This window comes from Physeter macrocephalus, chromosome 20, assembly GCF_002837175.3.
Source record: "Physeter macrocephalus isolate SW-GA chromosome 20, ASM283717v5, whole genome shotgun sequence".
NCBI lineage: Eukaryota > Metazoa > Chordata > Mammalia > Artiodactyla > Physeteridae > Physeter > Physeter macrocephalus.
The window spans coordinates 89,688,382-89,708,952 of NC_041233.1; the positions used below are offsets into that span (position 1 = coordinate 89,688,382).

The following is a 20,571-nucleotide window of genomic DNA, read 5'->3' on the forward strand; positions in this document are numbered from 1 at the left end:
CTTTCTCACACACACACACACACACACACACACACACACACACACACACACACACACACAAATAATAACTCAAATGGGTCATAAGCCTAAACCTAAAATCCAAACTATAAAACTTCTAGGGGCTTCGATTCACAGGGGTAAATCTCCTCTTAAGTGCTCTTCCACAATAAATAAATAGAAATAATACCAATATTAAACAAATTCTTTCAGAAAGTAGGGGTAAGGGAGCAAGTTCCAACTCATTTTATGAGTCCAGAATTACCCCGACACCAAAACCAGAAGAAAAGATTGCAAGAAAAGATAAAACTACAGACAATTCCCTTGTTAAAATAAGTGCCATAGTCCTGAACAAAACATTGGCAAATTTTAAATTTATATATATATATATATATATATTTATATATATTAAATAACCCAAGTGAGGCTAATCTCAGGACTGCATGATGGCTGGGTTAGCACTAAAAAACCAATGAATGAAATGTATCATATTAATAATAGAACAAGAACAGAAAATTCATATGATCAGCTCAATAGACACAGAAATATTTGGCAATATTCAACACTAATTCTTCATTGAAAATTCTCAGCTAACTAAGATTATACTTAATGGAGAGAAATTGAAAGCATTTCCCCTAAGATCAAGAACACGGCAATAACGCCCTCTCTCAATATGCCTATTCAGTTTAGTACTGGAAGACCTAGCTAGAGCAATTGGTCAAGACAAAAAAAAATTAAAGTCATCCAAATAAAAAGAGAAGAAGTAAAACTGTGGTTATTTGCTGATGATATGATCCTACATACAGAAAATCTCAAAGAACTAGTCAAAAAACTGTTTGAATTAATCAATGATTTCAGTAAAGTGGCAAGATACAAAATCAACATACAGAAATCAATCACATTCCTTTACATTAATAATGAAGCATCTGACAGAGAAATTTTTTTAAAAACCCATCCCATCACAATAGCATGAAAAACAATAAAATATTTAGGAATACTTTTAACCAAGAAAGTGAAAAATCTGCATAATGAAAACCACAAAACTTTGCTGAAGGAAATCAAAGAAGACATGAAGAAACGGAAAGATACCCCATGTTCATGGATTGGAAGAATTAATATTGTTAAAATGGCTATAGTATCCAAAGTCATCTACAGATTCAACATAATCCCCATAAAAATACCAAAGGTATTCCTCACAGTAATAGAGAAAACAATCCTAAAATTTGTGTGGAAACTCAAGACTCCAAATAGTGATTCTGAGAAGAAAAAAAAAAAAAAACTGGAGGTATCATGCTTCTGAATTTCAAAGTAAACTACAAAGCCACAGTAATAAAAACAATATGTGTGTGAAAGCACAAAAGATCCCCAACAGCCAAATCAATCTTGAGAAAGAAGAACAAAGCTGAAAGTATCACACTCCTTGATTTCAAATTACAGCTGGTCCTCCATATCTGTGGGTTCTGAATCCATGCATTCAACCAACCTTAGATTGAAAATACTCAGAAAAAAATCCAGAAAGTTCCAAAAAGCAAAACTTAAATTTTCTGCATTCTGGCAACTATTTACATAGCATTTACATTTTATTTACAACTATTTACATGTCATTTACATTGTATTAGGTATTATAAGTAATCTAGAGATGATTTAAAGTATACGGGAGTATGTGAGTAGGTTATATGTCATTTTATAAAAGGGACTTGAACATCCATGGATTTTGGTATACCTTAAGGGTCCTAGAACCAATCCCCTGTAGATATCAAGGGATAACTGTTTCCTACAAAGCTACAGTAATCAAAACGGTATGTTTTGTTTCCTACAAAGCCACAAGAAGCAAAACAGGATGGTACTAGCGCAAAAACAGACTCACAGATCAATGGACCAGAACTGAGAGCACAAAAGTAAACCCATACATACACAGACAATAAACTTACAATGAAGGAACAAAGAATATACAATAGAGAAAGGAGAGTCTCTTCAACAACTGGTATTGGGAAAACTGTACAGTCACATGCAAAAGAAAGAAACTAGACCAATACCTTACACCATACACAAAAATGAACACAAAATGGATTAATCTGAATATAAGACATGAATCCATAAAATTCCTAGAAGAAAACATAGGCAATAATCTCACTGATATCAGTCTCAGTAAGGTTTTTGTGGAACCCACTCCAAAGGCAAGAGAAACAAAAGCAAGATAAACAAATGGGACTATATCAAGTTAAAATTCTTCTTCACAGCAAAGAAAACCATCTCAAAACGAAAAAGCAACTTACTGAATGAAAATATATTTGCAAATCATATAACTGATAAGGGCTTAATATCCAAAATACATAAAGAGCTTATACAACTCAATAACAAAGTAATAAACAACCTGACTAAAAACCGGGCATAGAATCTGAACAGACATTTTTCCAAAGAAAACGTATAGATGGCCAACAGGCACATGAAAAGATAATCAACATAACTAATTATTAGGGAAATGCAAATCAAACCACAATGAGATATAACCTCACACTTGTTAGAATAACTATTATCAAAAACGTTGGAGAGGATATGGAAAAAGGGAACCCTAGTACACTGTTAGTGGGACTGTAAATCAGTACAGCCACTATGAAAAACAATGGTGATTACTCAAAAAATTAAGAATTGCCATACAAGCTAGCTATTCCACTTCTGGGTATTTATCCAAAGAACACAAAAACACTGGTTAGAAAAAAATATATGCACTCCTATGCTTATTGCAGTATTATTTATAACAGCCAAGACGTGGAAACAACCTAAGTGTCCACTGATGGATGAATGGATAAAGAAGACCTAGTATACATACACAGTGGAATACTTACTCATCCATAAAAATAATGAAATCTTGCCTTTTGTGACATGGATGGACCTTGAAGGTATTATGCTAAGTGAAATAAGTCAAATGAAGAAAGACAGATACCATATGATTTCATTCATATCTGAAATCTAAAAACAAAACAAATGAACAAACAAAAAACCACACACACAAAAAAGCCAACAAAATAAAACCAAAGAACCTCATAGATGAAGAAATCAGATTAGTGGTTACCAGAAGGGAAGGGGGTTAGGAGGTAAGAGAAACAGGTGAAGGGAGTCAACTATATGGTGATGGATGGTAAGTAGACTTGTGGTGCTGATCACTTTGTAGTGTATACAGATGTAGAATTATAGTGCTGTACACCTGAAACTTACATAATAAAACAAGTAAACAAACACCAGTATGGTACTGGGACAAAAATAGACATGTAAACCAATTAAACAGAATAGAAAGCCCAAAACTAAACCACGGCATATATGGTCAACTAATATCCGACAAGGGAGTCTGGAATAACCAATGAGGAAAGGATACTCTCTTCAACAACTGGGAAAACTAGAGAAACACATGCAAAACAATAACAATGACTCCTAACCCACATTACCCGGAAAAATTAACTCAAAGTGGATCAAAGACTTAAACATAAGATCTGATACCATGAAACTCCTAGAAGAAAATGTAGGGAAAAACCTCATTGATACTAGTCTTGGGTATAAATTTAGGGGTGTGATGCCAAATGGACAAACAACAAAAGAAAAAACAACAAATGGGACATCAAACTCAAAAACTTCTGCACCTCAAAAGAAACAATTATCAAAATGGAAAAAACAACCTACATGATGGGAGAAAATTTTTGCAAACCATAGATCAGATAAGGGGTTAATATCCAAACTATATATAGAATTTACTCAATTTGTTAACAACAAAAAAACACTCCAATTTAAAAATGGGCAGAAGAACTAAATACACATTTTTCTAAAGACATACAGATGGCCAACAGGCACATGAAAAGATGGTCAACATCACTAATCATCAAGAAATGGTACTCAAAACCACTATGAGATACCACTTCACACCTGTCAGAATGGCTATCACCAAGAAGACAAGAGACAACAGGTGATGGCAAGGATGTGGTGAAAAAGGAAGCCTTATACACTGTTGGTGGGAATGTAAATAGGTCCAACCAATTGGTCCACTATGGAAAACAATATGGAGGTTCCTCAAAAAATTAAAAATAGACCTACCATATGATCCAGCAATTCCAGTTCTGGGTATATACCCAAAGGAAATGAAAACAGAATTTCAAAGAGATATATGCATTTATCACAATAAATCTTGGCTATTTACAATAGCCAAGATATGGAAACAACCCAAATGCCCATCAATAGATTAAAGGATAAAAAAGATTTGGTACACATACACAATGGAATGTTATTCTGCCATGAAAATGGAAGCTACCCTTCCATTTTCAACAACATGTGTAGACCTTGAGCACATTATGCTAGCGAGATAAGTCAAACATAGAAAGACAAGAACTGTGTGATATCACTTATATGTGGAATCTTTAAACCTGTGAAAAACAGAGTAAAGTACAGGTTACCAGAGGTTGTGGAGACAGAGGATTAAGAGTGATGGTATTTAAGGGTACACACTTATATCGAGCAATAAATAAGCCACAGAGATCTAATGCACAATATAATGAATATAGACACTAATATTGTACTGTAATTATGTAATGTAATAAATATCACTACATCAGCAATCATATAACAATATATAAATGTATCACAATAACACACTGTGCAACTTAAGCTTACAATATTACACTTCAAATTTATTCAATTTTTAAAAACTCTTAGTTAACTAGAAATAGAAGGAAATTTCCTCAATATGGTAAAGGGCATCTATTTTTTAAAAAAGCTTATATCTAATATCATATTTAATGGTGAAAGTCAGAAAACTTTCCCCCTAAAAATAAGAACAAAGCAAAGAAGGCCACTCTCAGCACTTCTAATCAACACTAGAATTCAGAAAAGTCCACTGTAATTTTTATACTATTGTTAGTATAAAATTGTTAAATTAAATTGTTAAATAAAATTTGTTAAATTTTATTTGTTAATTGTTATACAACTGTTAATACAATTGTGATACAATTGTATACAACTGTTAAATGATACAATTGTTAAAATGTTTAAACACTATCAAAACAAGAAATCTATAGAAGAACTAAAGAAGATCTGAATAAGTGGAGAGATACACAATGTGCATAGATTGGCAGACTTAATATTGGTAAGAAAAGTAATTCCCCCCAAATTGATGTATGAATACAACACAATTCGAATCAAAGTCCCTACATTCACATGCCGGTTCTCCAGTTTACATGGAAATAAAATGGTCCTAGAATAGTAAAGCTATTTTGGAAAAGAGGTCCAAAGTTGGCTGATTTACACACAATGTTTTCAAGACTTACTGAAAAGTACATTAGTTAAGACAGTGTGGAATTGGCATAAGGACAGACAAACAGAAAAGAATTCAGGGAAAGACGCATATATATGGTTGTTTATTATCATAGGAACAGGTGTTAACTGTTCTCTAAATGTTTGGTGAATTCACCTGTGAAGCCATCTGGTCCTTGACATTTTTTGTTGGTAGTTTTTAAAAATATTATTACTGATTCAATATCATTACTGGCAATTGGTCTGTTCATATTTTCTGTTTCTTCCTGGTTCAGTCTTAGGAGAGTGCACATTTCTAGGCATTTTTACATTTCTTCCACACTGTCCATTTTACTGGCAAATAGTTTGACGTAATCTCTTATGATCCTTTGAATTTCTGTGGTGTTGGTTGTAGCTTCTCCTTTTTCATTTCTGATTTTATTGATTTGGGTTCTCTCTCTCTTTTTCTTGATGAGTCTGGCTAAAAGTTTATCAATTTTCTTTATCTTTCTCAAAGAACTACCTCTTAGCTTCATTAATCTATTTTTTTAGTCTCTATTTCATTTATTTCTGCTCTGATCTTTATTATTTCCTTGCTTCTACTAACTTTGGGTTTTGTTTTTCTTTTTTTAGTTACTTTAGGTGTAAGAGTAGGTTGTTTATTTGAGATTTTTCCTGTTTCCTGAGGTAAGCTTGTATCACTAAAAAACTTCCCTCATAGTACTGCTTTTGCTTTGTCCCATGGATTTTGGTTCATTGCATCTTGCTTTCATTTGCCTACAGGTATTTTTTTAATTTCCTAATTGATTTCTTCAGTGATCCATTGGTTGTTTAGCAGTATATTGTTTAGCCTTGACATATTTCTGTTTCCTGCACTTTTTTTCTTGTAGTTGATTCCTAGTCTCATAGCATTCTAGTCAGAAAAGATGTTGGATGTGATTTCAATTTTCTTAAATTTACTGAGACTTGTTTGGTGGCCTACCACGTGATCTACCCTGGAGATGTTACAGGGCACCTGAAACAATGTGTATTCTGTTGCCTTGGTGTGGAATGTTCTATATTTACTTCTATTAATTCCATCTGGTCTGATGTGTCACTTAAGACCAGTCTTTCCTTAATGATTTTCTGTCTGGATGGTCCGTCCATTGATGTAAGTGAGGTGTTAAAGTCCCCTACTATTATTGTGTTACTGTCCATTTCTCCCCTTATGTCTGTTAATATTTGCTTTATGTATTTAGGTGTTCCTATGTTAAATGCATATATATTTACAAATGTTGCATCTCCTTGGATTGATCTCTTAATCATTATATAATGTCCTTTGTCTTACAGTCTTTCTTTTGAAGTTTCTTTTGTCTGACATAAGTATTGCGACCTCAGTTTTCTTTTGATTTCCATTTGTATGGAATACCTTTTCTGATTCCCTCACTTTCAGTCTGCATGTGTCTTTAGATCTGAAGTGAGTCTCTTGTAGGCAGTATATATATATGGGTCTTGTTGTTTTATCCATTCAGCCATTCTGTTTCTTTTGATTGCAGCATTTAGTACAATTATATTTAAAGTAATTATTGGTAGGTATGTACTTACTGCCATTTTGTTAAGTGCAGGATACAAAATCAATATACAGAAATCTGTTGCATTTCTTTACACTAACAATGAATTAACAAAAGAGAAATTAAGAAAACAATCCCATTTAGAATTGCATCAAAAAGAATAAAATATGTAGGAACAAATCTAACTAAGGAGGTAAAAGACCTGTATTTGGAAAACCATAAGACACTGATGAAAGAAATTGAAGATGACACAGATGGAAAGATATACAGTGTTCATAGACTGGCAGAATTAATATTGCTAAAATGGCCATAGTACCCAAGGCAATCTATACATTCAGTGCAATCCCTATCAAAATATTAATGGCATTTTTCACAGAGCTATAACAAATAATTCTAACATTTGTATGGAAACATAAAAGAGTCCAAATAGCCAAAGCAATCTGAAGAAAGAAGAACAGAGCCGGAGGTACCATACTCCTTGATTTCAAACTATGGTACAAAGAGACAGTCATCAAAACAGTATGTTACAGGCACAAAAACAGCTACACAGATCAATGGAACAGAGTAGAGTCCAGAAATAAACCCACGCACTTATGTCAATTAATCTTCAACAAAGGAGGCAAGGATATACAATGGGGAAAAGACAATCTCTTTAATAAGTAGTGCTGGAAATCTGGACAGCTACATTAAAAGAATAAAACTGAAACATTTTCTTAAATCATATATTAAACTCAAAATAGATTAAAGACATAAATATAAGACCAGTAAACATAAAACTCCTAGAAGAAAACATAGGCAGAACACTCTGAAATGAACTGCAACAATATTTTTTGGATCTGTCTCTTAAGGCAAAGGAAACAAAAATAAACAGATGGGACCTAATTAAACTTAAAAGCTTTTGTGCAGCACAGGAAACCACTGACCAAAGCAAAAAACAACTTATTGAATGTAAGAAAATGTTTGCAAATAATATGCCTGATAAGGAGTTAATATCCAAAATATATAAACAGCTCATACAACTTAATATCCAAAAAACAAATAACCTGATTTTAAAATGGGCAGGAGACCTGAATACACATTTTTCCAAAGAAAACATACAGATGGCCAATAGGCACATGAAAAGATGCTAACAACACTAATCATTAGGGAAATGCAAATCAAAACCACGATGAGATATCAACTCACACGTGTCAGAATCGCTATCATCAAAAAGATCACAAATAACAAATGTTGGCAAGTAAGTGGAGAAAAGAGAACCCTTGTACACTGTTTCCCACTATGGAAAACAGTATGGAGGTTTCTCAGAAAAAAAACTAAAAATCAAGCTACCATATGATCCAGCAATTCCACTCCTGAATATATATCCAAAGAAAACAAAAACATTAATTCAAAAATACATACACATGCACCCCAATGTTCATAGCAGCATTGTTTACAATTGCCAACATGTGGAAGCAACATAAGTGTCCATCAACAGATGAATGGATAAAGAAGATGTGGTATACATATACAATAGAATATTACTCAGCCATAAAAAAGAATAAAATTTTTCCATTTGCAACTACATAGATGGACCTAGAGGGTATTATGCTTAGTGAAATAAGTCAGACAGAAAAGACAAGTACTCTATGTTATCACTTATATGTGGAATATAAAAAATAAAACAAATGAATGAATATGACAAAGCATAAACAGATTCCCAGATATAGAGGTCAAACAGCTGGTTACCAGTGGGGAAGGGGAAGAGGGGGACGATGGGGTAGGGAATTAAGAGGTACAAACTACTATGTATAAAATAAATAAGCTCCAAAAATACATTGTACAGCACAGGGAAATATAGCCCTTTTTTTAATAACAACTTTAAATGAAGTACAGTCTATAAAAATATTTAATCACTATGTTGTATGCCTAAAACTAACATAATATTTTAAATCATTGATACTCAATAAAAGAAAAAGATATATGCACCCATATGTTCACTGCAGCATTATTTACAATAACTAAGATACAGAAGCAAACTAAGTGCCTATCAATAGATAAATGCATAAAGAAGATGTGGTACACATATACAATGGAATATTACTCAGCCATAAAAAGAGAATGAAATTTTACCATTTGTAAAAACACGGATGGACCTAGAGGGTATTATGTTAGGTGAAATAAGTCAGACAAAGAAGACAAATACCTTATGATTTCACTTTTATGTGGAATCTAAAAATATAACAAATGAACAAACATAGCAAGACAGAAACAGAGTTATAGATACAAAGAACAAACAGGTGGTTGCCACAGGGAAGGGGTTTGGGGGGAGGAAAGAAATACGTGAGGGAGATTAAGAGGTACAAAATTCTAGTTGCAAAATAAATGAGTCATGAGTATAATATGTACAGTGTGGGGAACATAGTCAATAACTATGTAATATCTTTATATGGTGACATATCATAACTAGACTTATCAAGATGATCATTTTGAAACGTATAGAATATTGATTCACTACGTTGTGTAACAGGAATTAACACAGTGTTGTAGGTCAATTTAAAAAAATGAAAAAAAATCTCTATCTGAATTGTACAAATGCTTGTGTACATTTGCAAAAATTCATCCACCTGTATACTTATATTTGTTGTATTTTATTGTATGCAGATGATGCCTCCAAGAAAATCGATTTAAAAATAGATGAAGAGTAAAAAGGGAGGACTTGTTCTACCAAATGGTGAAACATAATATAAAGGCACGGTATTAAAACAATGTGATATGAGTACAAGTTTGTTCTGACCCATGCATGTATCCAATCCTAATATCATTTCTATCTTATGATCATGAACATTTATGATATTTGCAGTACTGCTGCAAACACTGAACTGTCTAGAAGTATTACACCCTGGGTCTTTTGCATTCATTATATTGTCTCTAGGGCTTCTCTATCAAGTGAGTAATCAAAATCACCCAATGTTCAGACTGTAACTTTAACAGTCTTCCCTCCCGATACTGCTGATTCCATTGTGAGGCAATACCCTAAAGGATACTTGATGGTCTGCTCCCACATTAATCTTCAATAAGACACTTATCAAATGTCCAAAGGTTAAGCAGAGGTTTGAAAGATTTTACATATTTAGTCTGGAACCAGAAACTCATTGTAGACTTCCCTTTTTTCCTGTCAGCAATAATTTTTTGGGAATATTCTTATATTTGTCCAAAAGTCTTCAACCTATTAAATCTAGATGGTATATTCTTGTATGTATTTCAACCTTGATTTCATTACTGCCAATATTTTGCTCGGTACTCAGTCATATTTGAGATATATAACATTTATGACAAAGAGGTGAACTAAAACAATAAATTTATCAATTTTCCAATTATCAGACTTACTTCCTCAGTACCACAGTCACAGATTTCATTTCCCTCCACTCTGCCGTTCCCACAGATCGCTGCTGGAGCCCTCTGCATTTGTGGCTTATTCTGAAGACACTGGGCACCCATATTTGAAATGAAATTTTCAAAGTCACTCAAACTGCAACTGCTAAAAGTCTTCACACCACTGGATTGCCTAAAGATGAATCCGTATAATGTCATGGCAGTATACTTCTGAAAACACAATTCTATATTATATAAGTTAATTTCAAAATGTTAAATTCAAGAGGTAATGATAAATGTTCATAACAAGTGCTCAGAGGCCAAAGTCATTCCACAGGAGGTCATGTGATTTCATTCACTGGAATACATATCTTCTTAAAACAGAATTAAGTTCAATAGGCAAAACTAAACAACCCAACTAGAAAATGGGCAAAGGATTTAGATAGACATTTCCCCAAAGAAGACACATATAAATAACCAACAGGTATATTAAAAGGTTATCAATTTAACTAATCATCAGGGAAATGCAAAAAAAAAAAAAAAAAAGACCTCACACCTGTTAAGATGGCTATGATTCTTTAAAAAATAGATAAACAGTGCTGTTGAGGATGTGGAGAAATTGGAACCCTAGTACATTGTTTACGGAAATGTAAATTGGTCCAGGCTCTTTTGAAAACAGGTGTGAGGTTCCTTAAAAAATTAAAACTAGAACTACCATATGATCCAACAATCCTACTTCTGGGTATATATCTAAAACTATTGAAATCAGGATATATGTTATATCTGCACTCCCATGTTTATTACAGCAATATTCATGATAGCAAAGATACGGAGTCAACCTAAATGTCCACTGAAAGATGAATGGATAAAGAAAATGTGGTACAAATCTGCAATGGAATATTATTCAGCCTTAAAAAAAAGAAGCAAGTCCTGTCATATGCAACAACACAGACCTCGAGGACATTATGCTAAGTGAAATAAGCTAGTCACAGAAAGTGAAATACTTCATGCTTTCACTTATATGAGATATTTAAAACAGTCAAACCCATAGATGCAGAGTTGACAAGGGGCTTGGAGGAGGGGGAAATGGGGAGTTGTAAAATGGGTATAAAGTTTCAGTTATACAAGATGAATACATTATAGAGATCTGCTGTTCAACATAGTGCCTGTAGTTAAGTAATACATTTAAAATTGGTTAAGAGAATTTCTGTTGAGGGCTTCCCTGGTGGCGCAGCGGTTGGGAGTCCACCTGCCGATGTGGGGGTCGTAGGTTCGTGCCCTGGTCCGGGAGGATCCCACATGCCGCGGAGTGGCTGGGCCCGTGGGCCATGGCCGCTGGGCCTGCGTGTCCGGAGCCTGTGCTCCACAATGGGAGAGGCCACAACAGAGAGAGGCCCGCGTACCGCAAAAAAAAAAAAAAAAAAAAAAAAAAAAAAGAGAATTCCTGTTGAGTATTTCAACTACAATAAAAAAAATTAAGAACAGATTAGAGAATGACCAAGATGTTAGAGTAGGAAGACTCAAAGCTCACCTCCTCCCATGGGCACATCAAATTTACAACTATTTACAGAGCAATTATTGATGAGAAAGACTAGACCAGTAGCAGAAAAAGATCTTCTACAACTAAAGCTATGAAGAAGGAACCACAAGTAGATGGGTGGGAAGGGTGGAGACGTGGTAAAGGCAAGACCCATACCCCTGGGTGGGTGATCCACCAGTGAGCCAGTTCTAGCCTCCCTGAGACCAGCCTCCCCCACCAGCCAGCTCAACACTCGCACAACCTCTCCCACCAGGGGATACCACCAGCCCTGGTATCCCCTGGACTCTGGCCCCACCAACCAGTGGGCAGACACCAGCCCCACCAGGACCATCAGAGCCCTGCAGCCTGCCACGTCAGGACACAGCTGACCCACCAGCAGGCCAGCACCAGCCCCAGGACCCTCTGAGCTACACGAGTAGATTAACACCAGCTCTGGGACACCTCGGACCCCTTCATTAGCCAACCCGAGATCCAGCCCTGCTTACTAGCAGGCTGTCAACAGCTTTGGACACACTGGACCATGCAGTAAGCCATGTCAGGAACTGGTCCCACCCACCAGCAGACTGATACTAGATCCAGGACCCCTGGCCCCATAGCCACCCACCCCAATCCCAGGTCCACCCACCACTGGGCCAGCACTAGCCCCAAGACCCCATGGGTTTCCACAGTCAGCCACCTTGTGACACAGCTCCACCCACCAGTGGCCAGCAGCCTCCGAACAAGGCAGGGACTGGCAACCAAATGGACAGGGGGCTAGTCTAGCCAAGTCTACCAGACCACCCACAGTAGTCAGCCCATCACAACAGAAGGACCCTCACAGTCCTCTTAGGGGGACCACTAGAGCATATAGCTCTGGGACCAGAGAGGAATGTGCTGCTGTGATGCATAGGACATCTACAAAAGGTCACTTCTCCAAGTTCAGAAAACAACCAAATACCAGATACATAGAAATAATAACAGCAAATTAGGCAACATGAGGCAACAGAGGAATACGTTCCAAATGAAGGAAAAAGATAAAATCCCAAAAGAAGAACTGAGTGAAGTGGAGACAATCAATCTACTTGATACAGAGTTCAAGGTAACAATCATAAAGATGCTCAAAAAATTTGGGAGAAGAATGGATGAACAGAGTGAGACATGAACAAAGAGTTAGAAAATTCAAAGAAGAAACAAAGAGAGATGAAGAATACAATATTTGAAATAAGAAATCTACCACAAGGAATCAACAATAGGTTAGATGATACAGAGGAACAAATCAGTGAGCTAGAATAGAGTAGTGAAAAATCACTGAAGCTGAAGAGCAAAAAGAAACATGTATAAAAAGAAATGAGGACAGCTTAAGAGACCTCTGGGATGATATCAAGCATAACAGTCACATTACAGTAGTCCCAGAAGGAGAAGATAGAGAGAAAATGGGGCAGAGAACATATTGTATTTGAAGACATAATAGCTGAAGACTTCCCTAACCTGGGAAAGGAAACAGACATCCAGGTACAGGAGTTACAGAGAGTCCCAAAGAGGATCAACCCAAAGAGGAACACACCAAGACACACTGTAGTGAAAATGACAAAAATTAAAGATAAAGACAGAATATTAAAAGCAGCAAGGAAAAAGCAACAAGTTACATACAAGGGAACTCCCGTAAGGCTATCATCTGACTTTATAGCAGAAACTCTGCAGGCCAGAAGAGAGTGGCACCGTATATTTAAAGTGATGAAAGGAAGAAACACGACAACCAAGAATACTCTAGCTGGCAAGGCTTTCATTCAGATTTGATGGCAAGATCAAAAGTTTTACAGACAAGCAAATGCTAATAAAAGAGTACCACCAAACCAGCTTTACAAGAAATGTTAAAGGAACTGCTCTATGTGAAAAAGAAAAGGCCAAAACTAGAAACATGAAAATTACAAAAGAAAAAATCTTATAGGGAAATGCAAATATACAACAAAGGTAATAAATCAACAGCTTATAAATCCAGTAGGAAGGTTAAAAGACAAAAGTAGTAAAATCATCTACATCTACAATAAGCAGTTAAGGGATACACAAACAAAAAGGTGATGTCAGAAACAGTAAACATTGGGGGTGGGAAGTAAAAATGCAGGGTTGTTAAAATGTGTTTGAACTTAAGAGATCAGCAACTTAAAACAAGCATATATATATATATATATATATATATATTACTATACACAAACCTCATGGTAACGACAAACCAAAAATCTATAGTAGATATACACACAAAAAAGAGAAAGGCATCCAAACATAACACCAAATGTAGGCATCAAATCATAAGACAAGAGAAAAAAGGAAGAGGACCTCAACAAAAAAGAACTACAAAAACAACTCCGAAACAATTAACAAAATGGGAATAAGTATATACATATCAATAATTAATTTAAATGTAAATGGACTAAATGCTCCAATCAAAGGCACAGAGTGGCTGAATGGATACAAAAACAACACCCATACATATGCTTCCTACAAGAGACTCACTTCAAATCTAAACATATGACAAATCCACAGCTAATATCATACTCAAATGTGAAAAGCTGAAAGCATTTCCTCCAAGATCAGGAATAAGACAAGGATTTCCACTCTCACCAATTTTATTCAACATAGTATTGGAAGTCCTAGCTGCAGCAATCAGACTAGAAGAAGAAATAAAAGGAATCCAAATTGGAAACAAAGAAAGAAAACTGTCACTTTTTGCAGATGACATGATACTATATATAGAAAATCCTAAAGACACCACCAAAAAACTACTAGAACTGATCAATGAATTCAGTAAATGTGCAGGATACAAAATTAACATACGGAAATGTGATACATTTCTATACATTAACAACAAACTATCAGAAAGAGAAATTAAGAAAACAATCCCATTAACAATTGCTGTTAAAATGATCATACTACCCAAGGAAATCTATAGATTCAATGTAATTTCTATCAAAATATTAATGGCATTTTTCACAGAGCTAGAAGAAATAATTATAAAATTTGTATGGAAGCACAACAGACTCCAAATAGCCACAGAAATCTTGAAAAAGAACAAGAGTTGGAGGTATCACACTCCCTGATTTCAGACTACGGTACAAAATGCCAGTCATCAAACAAGTATGGTACTGGCACAAAAATAGACACATGCATAAGAGAAACAGAACAGAAAGCCCAGAAATAAACTCACGCACTTACGGTCAATTAATCTATGACAAAGAAGGCAAGAATATAAAATGGAGAAAAGACGGCCTGTTCAATAAATTGTGCTGGGAAAACTGGACAGCTACATGCAAAAGAAACAAACTAGACTACTCTCTCACACTATGTAGAAAAAGAAATTCAAAATGGATTAAAGACTTAAATGTAAGACCTTAAACCATAAAACTTCTAGAAGTAAACAAGCAGTAAGCTCTTTAGACATTGATCTTAGTAATATTTGTCTCTTCAGGCAAGGGAAACAAAAGCAAAAATAAATAAATGGGACTACATCAAACTGAAAAGCTTTTGTACAGTGAAGGAAACTATCAACAAAATGAAATGGTGGCCTATTGAATGGGAGAAGATACTTGCAAATGACATAGCTAAAATAACAGGTTGATATTTAAAATATACAAGGAACTCATACAATTCAACATCAATAAAACAACCCAACTGAAAAAGTGTGTAGAGGACCTGAATAGACCTTTTCCAAAGAAGACATACAGATGGCCAACAGGCACATGAAAATATGCTCAACATCACTAGTCATTACGGAAACTGACTCACAAGAAGATACTACCTCACACCTGTCAGAAGGGCTTTTATCAAGAAAGACAAAAGGGGCTTCCCTGGTGGCGCAGTGGTTGAGAATCTGCCTGCTAATGCAGGGGGCACGGGTTCGAGCCCTGGTCTGGGAGGATCCCACATGCCACGGAGCAACTAGGCCTGTGAGCCACAACTACTGAGCCTGTGCGTCTGGAGCCTGTGCTCCGCAACAAGAGAGGCCACGATAGTGAGAGGCCCGCGCACCGCGATGAAGAGTGGCCCTCACTTGCCACAACTAGAGAAAGCCCTCGCACAGAAACGAAGATCCAACACAGCAAAAAATAAATAAATTAATTAATAAACTCTTACCCTCAACATCTTCTTTAAAAAAAAAAAAAACAACAAATAGCAAGTGTTGGTGAGGATGCAGAGAAAAGGAAGCCCTCATGCACTGCTGGTGGGAATGTAAACTGGTACAGTCACTATGAAAAACAGTATGGAGATTCTTCAAAATTTCAAAACAGAACTACCATATGATTTGTCAATTCCACTCCTGTGTATTTATCTGAAGAAACAAAAATGCAAATTAGAAAAGATACATGCATCCCTATGTTCATTAGAGCATTATTTACAGTAGTTAAGGTATGGAAACAACCTAAGTGCCCATCAATAGATTAATGGGAATAGAAGATGTGGTGTGTGTATATACGTATATATATATATGTATATATATATATATATATATATACACACACACACACACACACACACACAGTGGAAATTACTCAGCCATAAAAAAGAATGAAAGCTTGCCATTTGTGATAACATGGATGGAACTAGGGGGCATTATGCTAAGTGAAATAAGTCAGGCAGAGAAAGATAAATACTGTATGATTTCACTTATATGTGGAATCTAAAAAACAAAACAAATGAACTAACAGAGCAAAACAGAAACAGTTATAGAATCAGAGAACAAAGAGGTGGTTTCCGGTGGCGGGGGAGAAATAGGTGAGGGAGATTAAAAGCTGCAAACTTCTAGCTGCAAAATAAATGAATCGCAGGTATAAAATGTACTGTGGGGACTTCCCTGGCGGTCCAGTGGTTAAGACTCTGCACTTCCACTACAGGGTGCGCCAGTTCGATCCCTGGTCAGCGAACTAAGATCCCAAATGCCTCTCAGCGTGGCCAAAATAAATAAATAAAAGAAAATATTTAAAATAAAATGGGGAATACAGTAACTATGTACTATCTTTGTATGGTGACATATAACTAGACTTATCATGGTGATCATTTTGAAATGTATAGAAATATCAAATCACTACATTGTATAACAGGACTAACAAAACAAACAAAAAACTCATAGAAAAAGAAATCAGATGTGTGGGGGGAAGGGGAACTGCATGAAGGCAGTCAAAGTCACAAACTCCCAGTTATAAGTAAGTACTAGGGAAGTAATGTACAATGTTATAAATATAATTAACATTGCTCTATGTTATATATGAAATTTGTTGAGAGTAAATCCTAAGAGTTCCCATCACATGAAAAAAAATTTTTCTACTTCTTTAATTATTTATCTATATGAGATGATGGATGTTCACTAAACTTACTGTGATAATCATTTCATGATGGATGTAAATCAAATCATTATGCTGTACACCCTAAATCTATATACAGTGCTATATGTCAGTTATATTTCAGTAAAACTGGAAGAAGAAACAGAATAGATAAATTTTATTTTTTATATGCATTACAAACTAAATCTACCTAAGAGAAAGTTTTGAGCTTCTGGATGTGGTTGTATGTAAATTCTTGCATATACAGAAAAAATATGGTTATGTATGTGCATGATACCTCTGCCTAGGTGAAATACAACTGAAATAATGGCATGGAGAAAACCAAATATCCATTTACGTAAATTCCCAGATGTATATCAACAACTCTTCAAACTTCTATTTCCTCTATCTTTCCCTTGACCAAATTAAGAATCAAACTCTTTGAAAGTTTGAATCTCTTTTATTTCAATGGTTTTTCAATGTTTATTCATAGGTTTGTACTACATATATAATATGATAGATAATTCATTGAATTGTAAGTTGTTTGAAGCAGGAATTTTGTCATCTTTATGGTTGGTATCACTTATTACCTGCACAGTTCTAAGCAAACATAGAAGCAATTGTCTGTTGATTCTTCCTAATAACAACAAACTTTTGTTAAACAGACTGTACCGTGCTTAGTCCTGAGCTTTCTCAAAGATTTCACAGAAATTGTATATTAATCAAAATTTAACATAATTATGTCCATATACCACTAATGAAAATAACTTCAGACAATATTTCCATAAGATGAGTCACTCTGCATATGCAGTACAACTTTGTAAGGTAAGGAGGTAACTGATATTTATTGAGAGCCTATTATCAGCCAGATATTTTATTCACTTGATTATTTAATCCTCAAAACAAACCAGAGAGGTTGGTATTGTCATCAACATTTTATAGAAACTGAATTAAAGTTTAGAGAAGCTAGAAATCTCCTCAAACTCAGATAGTTTGTACATTAGCAGGATCAGTATTCACACACAGTTATCTAAGACTCCAAATTCAGGTACTTTTTACTCAAAATTTCATCTTTGAACAGTAAATAATTCAATAAAATATTTACTATTAAATATTAATAGATATTTTACTATAAACCATGAATTTTGATGATCTTAGCACCAAAACTGAAAGGTGAAAACTTTTAAATAAAAAAACTGTATAATATTTTTGATCTGGGAACTATTTATAGCTAACTGTATATAATTCCTAATTATTCACCTTTTCGCTGCCCATATGGCAGTTCTTAACTAAGAATGCGTGTTCCCAAAGTTTACTTGAATCAATTATCTGAAGTTTTTCCTAACATTCATTTGGTTGCGATTTTGCACTCTAAATTCTAATGTTATGTTATTTTGCTCCCAAATTATTGTATAAAGGCTTATTGAAACTATGATATAACTAGCCTAAGTTCTGTATTCAAAGAACACAGAAATTATGGGACAGAAGGAAATTATGCAAAAAAAAATGTTGTACTCTCTACCATTTTTCTGAAGTTGGGGTTAGCACTTGACAGCATTTTATAGTATTTCATTTTTCTTTCAGGGTCTGTCTCTTGTCTACTTCTTTCCCAACATTCCATATTCTCACTGTTCTTGTGTATCCCTACACCACCATTTTAATACCTCCTAGGTCTTTCTACTCCTCAAATAAGAAGAGAAACCAGCACACTGATCAGTAACTTACTTGATTAATTGCATCCTCACAACAACTCTGAGATGTACCTATCATGATCTTCATTTTTCAGATGAGAAAAATAAGGGTTAGGAAAAATAGCAAACAAGTGAAAGATTCCAAAGCCCACATTCCCCTCAATGTATTCCTTACTCCAAGATGGTACCTCCTCTTCCCCAATCAAATTCCCATAGTTTAATAAAATTGGTCTTAGTAAGAAATTAAGAGAAAGCAATAAGAAAAAAATAATTCAATTTCTTTGGATAACTGATAACTCCATACTCCTTCTAAATGTTTTTGCCTTTTTGTAAAATGATGCAACTGGATAGGTAAGCAAACCTTCACCATGAGTTTTCCCTAAGTTGCTACATTCATAGCTTTTGCCATTTTCTATGCTCTTTCCTCCCTCCACTTCTGAACTCATTTGTTTGTGCAGACTATGTTAAAAGTTACCCACTTTTAAAAAGTAAATATAAATTGCATCATCAAAATAATATACTAGAAGGATTACTGAACTAAAGAATGAAGTTTGTACGAATACATTTTAATGTTCTTTTGCTACTTGGTTTAAATTAATTCCAATATATTAACTGTCCTCTATATGAAGTCAATATGGAGTAGAGAAAATAACAAAAGCATGGAGTTAGATAAACCTGTTGACTCGTATCAATCTTGTAACTTATGAGATTTTAAGCAAAGTTATCAACTCTCTAAGTCTCAGTTTTCTCATCTACAAGATATGGATAGTACCCATCCACTTCTTAGGGTTGTTATGAGGATTAAATGTTAATAAACAAGTAAAGTACCTAATTCAACTCTCTGGCTTATAGTGAGTACCCAATAAATCATTGGTGACATTACTGATATCAGCTGAAGTTGGCCACTTATTATCTGTATATCCAATGTAGAGTCACTTAGGCTCTCTGTACTCCAGGGCTTTAAAAAAAAAAAAAAACACATGGAAAAAGACAAATGGAAATAATATTTGCCTTACTTACTCACATGCCTTCTTTGAAAATTACATAAAATAACGAATGAGATGTACTCTAGAAATGCAAAAGATATATCTATTCTATCTACATTTATAGTAGATAGATCTTATATATTCATTTATATATCTTATATATATGCATATAAAATTGTTAGATTTTGTAAAAATTAAGATAATACTTGCTCTACACACATCACAAAAGTTTTTTAAGAAACTGGACAATACGTATGAAAGCAGTTTAAATGTCATAAAGCACCATACAAATCCAAAGGTTTATTAACACAGATTCTAAAGCCAGAATGCCTGGGTTCAAAACTCAGGACTGCCAAAACCAGCTCTCTGACCACAGATAGTTATCCTTTTATAATTCAGTTTCTTATCTGTAAAGATGAGAATAATAGGACCTACCCTAAAGAGATGTGTTTGAAATAAAGTGTTTGAAATAGTCTCTAGCACATAGCAAGCATAATGTAAATATCTGTTATTTTTATTATCATTAATACCAGACTCTGGGTGACCTACACAAAACATCTTGTCATAGCATACTTGAGAATAGTTGGCCAAATGGACAATAGGCCCAAATGGTAATTTTAATATTGCTTATATAGCTATATAAATTTTATATTTGATTTAATAAATGTTATATTTAATTTAGTATACATTTAATTTAATAAAATTACATATTTTATACATATAAAATATTGTTTTTATATATAATCCATGGAGAACTAAATTGTAATAAAATGTGTGTATATAAAAATATATGTTTGGGCTTCCCTGGTGGCACAGTGGTTGAGAGTCCGCCTGCCGATGCAGGGGACACGGGTTCGTGCCCCGGTCCGGGAAGATCCCACATGCCGC

General features: G+C 34.7%; 1 protein-coding gene and 1 long non-coding RNA gene across 2 annotated transcripts in view; both read right to left on the reverse strand.

The window, feature by feature from the left end:
• The window catches only part of LOC102984175 (disintegrin and metalloproteinase domain-containing protein 32), a 198,371-nt gene that overhangs the window by 83,048 nt on the left and 94,752 nt on the right, over nt 1–20,571 (reverse strand). Inside the window, exon 12 of the mRNA XM_028481958.1 lies at nt 10,191–10,368. Coding sequence (XP_028337759.1) covers nt 10,191–10,368 — 178 coding nt within the window. The remainder of the gene's footprint in view (nt 1–10,190; nt 10,369–20,571) is intronic.
• Nucleotides 17,593–19,553, reverse strand: LOC129391638 (uncharacterized). The gene is made up of 3 exons (XR_008616147.1): nt 19,526–19,553; nt 18,732–18,779; nt 17,593–17,643 (listed from the first exon to the last, which is right to left on the reverse strand). It is a non-coding gene; the product is annotated as an uncharacterized lncRNA (long non-coding RNA).